Source organism: Nymphalis io, chromosome 1, assembly GCF_905147045.1.
Source record: "Nymphalis io chromosome 1, ilAglIoxx1.1, whole genome shotgun sequence".
NCBI classification, from domain to species: domain Eukaryota; kingdom Metazoa; phylum Arthropoda; class Insecta; order Lepidoptera; family Nymphalidae; genus Nymphalis; species Nymphalis io.
In genome coordinates, this window is record NC_065888.1 from 7,820,672 (window position 1) to 7,831,195 (window position 10,524).

At 32.2% G+C, this 10,524-nt stretch overlaps 1 protein-coding gene across 4 annotated transcripts; it reads left to right on the plus strand.

Annotated features, from left to right (window-relative positions):
• The first annotated feature begins 370 nt into the window (after positions 1-370).
• LOC126768901 (aryl hydrocarbon receptor nuclear translocator homolog) lies at positions 371-10,106 on the plus strand. Of its 4 annotated transcripts, none has more exons than XM_050487333.1 (14): positions 371-476; positions 1,724-1,772; positions 1,916-1,996; positions 3,489-3,649; positions 3,853-4,025; positions 4,105-4,252; positions 5,194-5,376; positions 5,528-5,616; positions 5,819-6,029; positions 6,230-6,380; positions 6,749-6,873; positions 6,999-7,162; positions 7,360-7,546; positions 7,696-10,106. In XM_050487333.1, exons 3-14 carry the CDS (start codon positions 1,956-1,958, stop codon positions 7,857-7,859), a joined length of 1,797 nt encoding a protein of 598 aa, XP_050343290.1. In that variant the 5' UTR covers positions 371-476; positions 1,724-1,772; positions 1,916-1,955; the 3' UTR covers positions 7,860-10,106. The 4 variants fall into 4 exon arrangements, with proteins under 4 accessions (XP_050343290.1, XP_050343273.1, XP_050343280.1 ...); XM_050487316.1 differs by having other exon boundaries at positions 378-569; XM_050487323.1 differs by having other exon boundaries at positions 383-569; positions 5,540-5,616.
• Positions 10,107-10,524: the final 418 nt, after the last annotated feature.

Consider the following 10,524-nt stretch of genomic DNA (forward strand, 5'->3'; position numbering starts at 1 on the left):
AAGTTAGCATTACAAATTTTAAATCACGTATCCTCAAAGAACTGCGTTTCGTAAGAATAAATGAATCATAATTAATGTTTATAACATTTACTGTTCAAGTTACTTTTCCAATTTTCATAAAAATCTAATTTGATATTTTTTGAGGCATACTCAAAATTAATAAAAAGGGCTGTTGACTACACCGACCCTTTAAGCAAAGCAAGGTAACGACATGAACACGAATAAATTCATGTGGTGCATACAATATTATTTCTGCAGGATAAGACTTTACAGATTTTACTAAAATACCTTTAATTTCTTATTTTTTTTAACTGGCAAGTAAAAAATTGTTTCCTTGCGACTGGCAATTTTTTAGATTCTGTGGTTGGCAAGGTAATGTCATGTCATCTATTAATGAAAAATGGCGTTTGTGTTGTGTTGAAAAATTACTATAAACATACATTGTGTGTTAATAGTATTAAAATTGCCCTTACTTGGTAATTAGTGTTAAATTTCATTTTTAATAGGGTAAATAATCGTGGACTGATGAGTTTATTGACAGATGTCTGCCGTGGCTCCCACTATCCCCGGTTGGTGATGTTGTACTTGTTGCAGAATATTTGTTCTCAATATTAAAAGTTTTGTTATATAAATTAATAACATTACCATGATTGTTCTATTTAACAATATTTTCATATAAAAGGTTTGTCAGTGTTATTTATATGTGTGCAATAACCGACCTATTTTCTATTGACGTTGCTGTTGCGTTGCTCCGCGTGACGCGTTGTTAGCAAAATTGGTTAAAAAATAAATTAAAATAAAGGCTCAGGTCGATACACGAAAAGCGTAAGGTTTTTTAAATCTGTTGTTATTGCAATATTTTAAGTTTATGTGGATCTTGTATTCATTACTCTAATAATGTTACGTTTTACAGGCAAACTTATTCTAATCATATAATACTGTGTTCATTATTGGCGTATAGTATTAACAACAATAATAATTTCTGATTAAAAAAACATTTACATTTTTTATGGTATTTAAATACTTTACCAAAATATGAAATCAAAGAATATTTTATGAAAATTTTATAATTTCTCAAATTGCCTGTCTATTAATAATTTTATTGTCAAACTTAATTTAAAATAAATAACAATGCCTATAAGCCTAAAATTATTAAATGTATTATATTTAAATATAAATATATTAATTCCATCTGTATACCAAAAGGTTGTCCCTTTTGAATGACTCCTGTTTTTTTGAGTTTGAAATTACATGCAATGGAATATTATTTTGTGTTTACATGTGTATTTTTAAAGTTCTAGTATACAATTATTTTGTTTTATAAACATTTATTGTTGTTTCATCATAAATTCTTTTTATTTTATAATAGTTCATTATTATTTAATAAATTATTTTTTGTTTTATTTCTATTAAGTTGAATCCAAAATTTAATTTAGGGTACTCAAATTGAGTTTGAAATTGAAATTGAGCAAAGACACATAGGCCCAAAGGTAAGCGAAGCAACAAAGAGGATTTAGGTTACTTTTGACCTTAGACTGTCTATTTTATTATATAATACATAATAAACAAATTATTTTCAAACATATATAAACTGTTTATATTATAGCTATCATTATTTATTTACTAATCAATGTAGAAAAAAAACTGGTAACATACTGATATAAAATTGTGTTTTTAATTTTATTTATTAATCAATAAGTTTAAATTAAAATATTGTTTGTAGGGGCTGACCCAACCAAGGACATACAAAAGCGTCGGGCTGGTAGTATTGGGTAAGGAGGACTCTCTGGCTCAGCAATTTTTATTTTTTATTATATTTATAGTGCATTACCTAACAAAAAAATTGATAAAGTTATTAATGTTCTTTTTGGTATTTAATTATAAATAATAATTTTACATCAATCTTTTGTCTTAGATCCGATGAAGACGACGCAAGTGGTGGGAAATACACAAGGATGGAGGAGGATAATATTCAAGATAAAGAGAGATTTGCTAGGTAATCATCTTAAATAATAAAAATTAAAAAGCTAAAATAGCTAATAATCTTATAAAATAAATTTTTAAAAAACAATTATGTATGTTTTGTATATTTTTCTGTAAGTATTTTCTTTAGGGGAGATAAGACCTAGTTGGTAGAGAGTTTTTTCATTAATCATACTTATAACAGAAATAAACAGTTGATTGAAAAGCTGCTTTTCACATATTTTGCATTTTCAAATAAGAGACCTATTTTATTTATATGTTTGATGGCATCACAATCAAATATCATAACTACGATTTTTAGTCATATAATTCCAGTGACTTATTTTGATAAAGCTTTTTATAGATATATTTTAGTAGTTATATTTACTTGTACTGGTGGTAGGGCTTTGTGCAAGCTCGTCTGGGTAGGTACCACCCACTCATCAGATATTCTACCGCAAAACAGCAATACTTGATATTGTTGTGTTCCGGTTTGAAGGGTGAGTGAGCCAGTGTAATTACAGGCACAAGGGACATAAAATCTTAGTTCCCAAGGTTGGTGGCGCATTGGCTATAAGCGATGGTTGACATTTCTTACAATGCCAATGTCTAAGAGCGTTTGGTGACCACTTACCATCAGGTGTTCCATATGCTCGTCTACCTTCCTATTCTATAAAAAAAAAAAAAATTTAAATTATCTATTTTTAATCCAAAAAGCTGATGCAGTTAGGCTATTTGGATTTTTGGCCATTGGCTGAGTTAATAATATATTTGTCAAATAAGCGAAAACAATGGTATCAATATTAGACAAAAATTGTATTATGAAGAAAATACAAAAAAAATTGTAACCTACCTACAAATTACTAATACATTTAGACAACCAATACAGCAATTGTTAAATGTTGGTGTATTTGTTAATGTTTCATATATTAAAAAAATACACCAACATATAACATTTCTAAACAATAATAAAAAGCTGTGTCTGATAACCAATATCAAACTAATTTCTTTAATTTGCAATGCTTTAAAGTCGTAGTATTCGTTTTTATACGAACTTAATTCGTAAATGTAAATAAAATGAACATTTTCTCACATTAGTCTCACTAACAATAGCCAACCGATTTCCAATTATCATTTAGAGGTACCTATCATTATCTTAGCAATGACATCAATTCGTTAAGATACTTATTGTGATTGAAAACGTGACCTATCACGTTACCTCCTCACCTCACCTTCATGTTTATTTATTAAAAAAATTAAGATACTCGAATAGATATGTTAATATAACGACCATTTTTTAACAATATTGGTAATATTAGTACCTATCACAACCGTAGATATTATATAATAGAATCTTACGAAATGTGAGATTGTCATCCATAAGTTACGTTTTTAAAAATATGTCGTATATTTTTATATTACGAAATTTAATGAGATGTTTTACTCTACTTTGTGTTCAATTGGTAATACACTTAAAGAAATATTAAATATTAAGTTCTAATTCATATATTAAATTTACAATTTAGCCGCGAGAATCATTGTGAAATTGAACGTCGTAGAAGAAACAAGATGACAGCATATATCACGGAACTATCTGACATGGTTCCAACATGTTCCGCTCTCGCGCGGAAACCAGACAAACTTACCATATTGCGAATGGCCGTAGCGCATATGAAAGCACTGAGAGGTAAATAATACTAACACAATACAAAACCAATTCATCTGACTAACGAGTATATTACGCGTAAAATAATTCATAACCGTTTACTCCTCTCGTTTTCAACGTTTTGTTTTTACGAACTTTATTGTGATTTCGATTACTGGGCGAACACAAGTTATTCAAATATACTTTAAAATACACCATCTATATTTATTATGCTCTCATTTCAGGTACTGGAAACACTTCGACTGATGGTACATACAAACCTTCTTTTTTAACTGATCAAGAATTAAAGCACTTAATTCTAGAAGCTGCCGATGGATTTTTATTTGTTGTTAGTTGTGATACCGGTCGCATCATTTACGTTAGTGATAGTATAGCACCAGTACTTAACTATTCTCAGGTAGGATTCGTAGTTATCTTAAATAATTTATGATTTATTATAATACATTCTATTCTAACAGAAATTAATTTGATTTTAGGGAGAATGGTACTCGTCGTGTTTTTATGATCAAGTTCACCCGGACGACGTTGAGAAAGTTCGGGAACAGTTGAGCACACAAGAGCCACAAAATACGGGTCGTATTTTGGATCTTAAAACGGGAACTGTCAAGAAAGAGGGCCATCAGTGTAAGGATATATTTTAGTGTCTCCATCGTTTGGTTGCGTGAATCTTATTTATCAGGCGTCGGCGCAGTGCGTTTTATGACTGCATAGCTATCACGGCCACCTGCTAACGTTATACGATGCTCGCTGTTATACGATTTTTAGAAGCGCAAATACTTACGGTATTGATGAATGCGCTTAACACACACAGAAAAAAAATTCACTTGACTGACTCAACTCTCTTGTTGAGATTGGGGTAACTCTATTATATTTGCCGAAAAATACGACAATCATTTTTATTTGTGTAGTTTTTAATGTATAAGAATTAAGTTTGGAAACTATTAAATAAAAAAAATTACACAATTTGGTTTGTAGCCTATTTCAACCACAAGAGGTGTGAAGATGAATAAATAACTTTGACATTGAATTGTCGCGATATCATGGAGATCTTGTATAATCTATGTTTATTATTTATTCACGGAAGTTATAATAGGTCTTTGGAGGTAAAATTAAAGCGGAAAATAGAGTAACTTTAAAATTAATATATAATAGAAACCTTTGTAATTACTGAAAAGATAACAAATTTAAACTTGTCGTAATACTTTTGAGCGCTACTGTAAATTTAATAATGATGTATTATAAATAAACATATATTAATCAAGAACTGTTTGTAGTACATAATATAGAACTATTAGAAATTCACAGATCATAATAATGTGTAAATCTAAGGCTTACTCATCTTTACTCCTTCAATTGGTATAGAGTATAGGTTAACCTATTAGACTGTGATAATTGAAACGTCATGATTAGACACTAAAAGCTCGTGTAGATTCGTTCTTTGGCCATGGCGTGGCCCATGTGATATCTAAACTTGTTATTTATAATGAATAAACATATTTATATCCAGCTTTCCGTTTTAAGTTTACTGTGTACATTCGATGTCTTCACTGAACATGTGTCCACAGCGTCCATGCGCCAGGTGATGGGGTCGCGGCGCGGCTTCATCTGCCGCATGCGCGTGGGCGGCACGGCGGAGAGCGCGCACCTGGGCCGCCTGCGCGCGCGCAACTCGCTGGGCCCGTCGCACGACGGACACAACTACGCCGTCGTGCACTGCACCGGATATATTAAAAATTGGCCACCTACAGGTTTGTATGCTAATTCGTTACAACGAGTAGATATAAGAAAAAGGTAATTATGTTAAGAACGATGGTAATTGACATCGATGTTGAGTGGGAAAAAATTTAGAAATTTTTTCTCGTTCTAAAATACATAATTTTATGTGTTTTGGGAAATCAGATCTGTTTCCAGGTATGCAGATGGACCGTCCGGTGGAAGATGAACTTCACGCCTCTCACTGTTGTCTCGTCGCTATTGGCAGATTGCAGGTAAAAAGAATTAATGCAATTAACCAGTAAATGAATAAATATTACAATTTACCGCCTTAAAGCGCAACATGCGTGTTCACATTTAAGCTAAAGTTAGTTACCGCCTCTTGTTCCTGTGCTTCAGTTGCAAAAATCTACGCAGCAACCCGTGGCTAACGGCAAAGTAAAATTGTACGAATTAAAAGAGTAATGGCGTGCGCAGGTGACGTCGACGCCGAACAGCACGGAGGGCAGTCTGTGCAGCGGCGGCGTAGAGTTCGTGTCGCGGCACTCGGTAGACGGACGCTTCACGTTCGCGGACCAGCGCGCCGCGCAAGTGCTGGGCTACGCGCCCGCCGACCTGCTGGGCAAGCTCTGTTACGAGTTCTACCATCCGGAGGACCAGCAGCACATGCGGGATAACTTCGACCAAGGTACGACGCTACAACTCATACTCTAATCAACGAATAGAATATATTTTTTTAACGTACTTAATGTTATAAACTGTTGAATTACATAATCTACTAGTGCTATATTTAACATATTTATATAATATAAACATTTTCTAACTATTATTATATATAATATATAATAGTTCAATTATTATCTAACTAATTTTTTGTTTGTTTTTCAGTTTTAAAGTTGAAGGGGCAAATAATTTCACTTATGTATCGGTTCCGCACTAAGAGCAGAGAATGGATCTGGTTAAGGACATCTGCCTTTGCATTCTTGAATCCTTACAATGATGATGTTGAATATATTGTATGCACAAATACATTAGCAAAGTGAGTTTTTCTTTTTTATATATTACTATAATACCAACATGCTAATATACCCATTATAAATATAAAGACATGAGCTACTTGCTATGGGTAACAAAAAATGTCAATTAATTGTTAGATTATTTATTTATTTAGGTACACAAATCAAAATGTAATCTTTCTGACTTTAAATAATTTGATTGTTATGACTATTTTAACATATTTTTATTACGAACTGTATTAAAGTCACAACTCTAAAACTGATGTATTTTAAATGTTTAATCATTAGACCTAATAGACAATGTAATGTAAATAGCTGAAGTTAGCAAGTAGATATCAGAGAAGTAGACTTCAATCAAGTATTACTGTAAGAACTATTTAATTTTTTGCAGTCGGTCATTAGGAAGCACCACTGGGGAGCCAGTTGCAGAGGAGAATTATGATTATCATCTGCGTCAGCGTGACGTGTACCAAGCGCCTCCTCCCACTATACACCAACAACATCACCCACCTCCAGGTATGTTAAAGTTGAATTAAAAGTAATTCTTTTAATATATTTTTTACTACTATGTGATTTTTGAGCATATTAAATAATATTCGAGATGCACCAATGATTTCTAACGTTCGCATTTACGTCAACAGGAGCAGTGGGCGCGCGGTCACCAGACGAGGGCGGCGCGGGCGGTGGAGCGGGCGGCACTCCGTACGCCGCGCATGCACCGCACGCGCCACATTACGCGCCAGACTATTCGCCGCACCGCCCCGCAAACACTCCTCCACACACAACTTGGACCACCCTACGCCCAGTTAGTCTTATATCTCACTAGGTGTAACGTTAGACTATCGCGGTTTCTATGTCAACTTGGGCTAAGTAGCATGGGCTCTTTTTTAAAACATGTTTTTTCAAAGCAAGGAAAAACAAGTTAACTTATTATTATTATTTTCTATAGTAGTAATGGTCATGTAGTTTGTTGTTTACTTTTAATAAATTCGGGTTTTGCAGAGCGCCGGGGCGGGCACGGCTGGTGGCGCAGGAGGTGCGACTGGTGAGACGTACGCTTACAGTGGCGAGGCAGGTGCGGGAACTGGTGCGGGCAGTCCAACGCGTTCTCCGCCCGCGCCTGCCTACCTACCGCCCGCGCACTACCATCATAACCACCACCCGCCGCACCCTACGCACCCTACCCATGGTAACGCATCGTTCTGTAATTATTATTGTCGGAAATAAAAGTTATTTTTTGCTGCCTTTTGAACATGAAATTAAATCAACTTTATTAAATAAGGTTATGCTAAATCAAAAAAGTCGTAGTCTAAAGTAATTATTCCCATGTCGTGACAGGCATGTGGTCATGGCAAGGCGGCGCAGGAGCGGCCTCGGGTGCGGTCGCGGAAGGCGGTCACGCCCCGCACGAACTCTCCGACATGCTGCAGATTCTGGACCAGGGCGGCGCTGCCACTTTCGAGGACCTTAACATTAATATGTTCAATTCCAACTTTGAATAGTGATTGCCTTCTATAGTGATCCCCTGTAATCCTATATTAGATTTTATTAATTCGGTTTGGAGCACGATCGTTCCATTGGTGCGGAGATAATATTACGTTTGACACTCTTTATGGTTATGTGTAAGAATGGTGTTTACATCCTCGTAGAAGTTGTGTCGTTATGTAAGACGTCACGGGTTGGCTCGGACTGCAATGGCGAATAGTTGGTATTGCATTATTGCAACGAACCAATTAACCGAGGTATATCTAGTAATAAAAGCTACGAGCTATTTATGAATAAAATAGAAAATTAATACTTTGTATACAGATATTTCAGAAGTAATTTTTGCCTTGAAATCGTAACTGCATATTTATATTATTATTTAAGATATTACAAGTTGCAGGGCTTAAAAAAAATCCTGTATGATATTTTGGCGAAAACGAAAAAGATTTGCAATAGTAAAATCTATAATTTCACTTAACAATAAATATGAGAGCCGGACTTATTACAATATTACAACCATGAATTTTAAGTACTTTCAGTTACTGAATCTGCAACTTGAATACTTAATAAAAACAAGGTAATATAAATGTATAAAACAAAAGTATCTAAAAATTATTTTAAACAAATATTAGTACTGTGTTGAGCTATTATTGAAGCCCTTTTGGCATAATACATATTTGATTTCATTTGATATCTGAAAAGTAATACTAAATATAATTTTTAAGTTAAATTAAATGTATAGAATAGACTACAAGTTTTGAATAAAAATCAAAGCTGAAATTAATAATTGGAGATACTAAGAGATATTTTCGAGAAGTACATGTACAATATAATACAACCAAAAACCAGTGAGATAAAAGATGGTGTCAACAAGATACAAATGTTTTGAAGCAATAAGAAAATCATCCATACTACATGTTGTGGAACATAAACTTTAATATACAATATTTAAACAAATCATGTACCAAACTGAATGAAAAATTTGGATATGACGATTGTTTTACGAAACATTAAGAATTTTATATATTATTTGTTTTCAATAACACATTTAAGGTCACCTTCTCAATCTTGTTATAACTATTACCATGTGCTTTTCTTATTATTGCTTTATCATTTGATCACAATCGGCCTTTTTGTTTTATTGACATATTCAAGATAAAAACACTTCAGAAAGCTTGTGGAAAATATAAACTTTATAATTAAAAATTTGTCAACTTTATGATTTATATAATCTATATGCATTGCAACAATATATATGAGGCAGTAGTAGTTGTAAGATATTTCCCTTATCAAAGCTACTGTTGGCGATCAACTTATCAAATAAAATGATAACATTTTATTATGTTAGCAATATGAGATTTGTTATTAAGATTTATGTTTAGGTGCTTAAACATTTTATTTTTACATTTTTATTTACTATAATATATTTAGGAGGATAGTTAATAAAATTTGAAACACTTCTTAAAATGTGTATTACTATTTTATATAAAGCATACAGTGCTGACTGCACGGGTACACTATAAATCTAAATACTTTTTAAACATTGTTGAAAATGAGCAGAATGGATGTTTTGTTTGGCATTGTTATATTTATAGATAATAAATTCACCTACTGGCTAAATTTAATTAACGTCAATGAGTTTTTATATATATATATCACCTACATATATGGTTGTTTGAAGTATAGAAATATATAAACCATAAACTATTTATTGATTTGTCTATTGGCTATTTTAGTTTCTAAATTCGTATCAGTAATTTTGAGTAGGATTTTACCAATGATATTTTCGAAGGTTAAATTACAAACAATCATAAACTTGTAATTTATTAAATTCACAGCAACTGAGCTATATTTAAATCTGAAATAGAATTAATAAAATTAGATATAATAATTGAGTAAACAATTTCGGTTTCGGTTATGTGACAATAAACATTATCACGCATGACAAAGTGATAAATTGATATTTTTTTGAATCTCTCGATTGCTGTAGTTCGAAATTCTCAACATTCCGTCAATTTCACGAAATCGAAAATTATCTTTTAGCTAGACTAATCACGAAGTTGTTATAATTTTTATGTCTTATAAAGTGATCTTAAACAATTATAGTTGTTTTACATATTGTATTAATTTTCCTTTTTTATACAGAAATTATTGTGTAAGTGACGCATTTAAGATATTACTTTTTAATTGAAATTATTTTGAATCAATTTTAGGTATACCAAAATTTTGTAAAAGATTTTTTCATTAAATATAAGCAACATGCATGTTTTTTTTATTTAATCATTGGAGTAAAAATCTATTAATGTGTCAATGAAGATTAATAAGGCTTAAAATGATTTAACCGTTCTATAGTTTATAAGAGCTAGCAAGTAACTATTCAATATTAGTACGAGATCCTAATTAGAGTTGATCTTCACCAATCTGCCTACTGGATGAAAATATTTTTTTCTTAAATTTTACAATTAACTAAAAATCTTTCTTTATTAGGTTGCCCAATAAAATACAGTCATGATTATCTTAAATTATTTATTCTTTTTTTAGGTTTTTTTTTTAATTCTTCACCCATGTGCTTACCACACGAGTCTTACACCAGGTACACTAAGGTTGCCCACAATTTTCCTGTCACTACTCCCTGCCACGTGTGAATTTTTTTAGCAATTTGTACTCATCTGCTTACCGATT

Coding starts and splice junctions, on each gene's coding strand:
- LOC126768901 (XM_050487316.1), top strand. CDS start 542: ATGTCTGCCGTGGCTCCCACTATCCCCG. Junction 570..1,723: donor CGTGGCTCCCACTATCCCCG/GTTGGTGATGTT, acceptor TATTGTTTGTAG/GGGCTGACCCAACCAAGGAC. Junction 4,026..4,104: donor CAGTACTTAACTATTCTCAG/GTAGGATTCGTA, acceptor ATTTGATTTTAG/GGAGAATGGTACTCGTCGTG.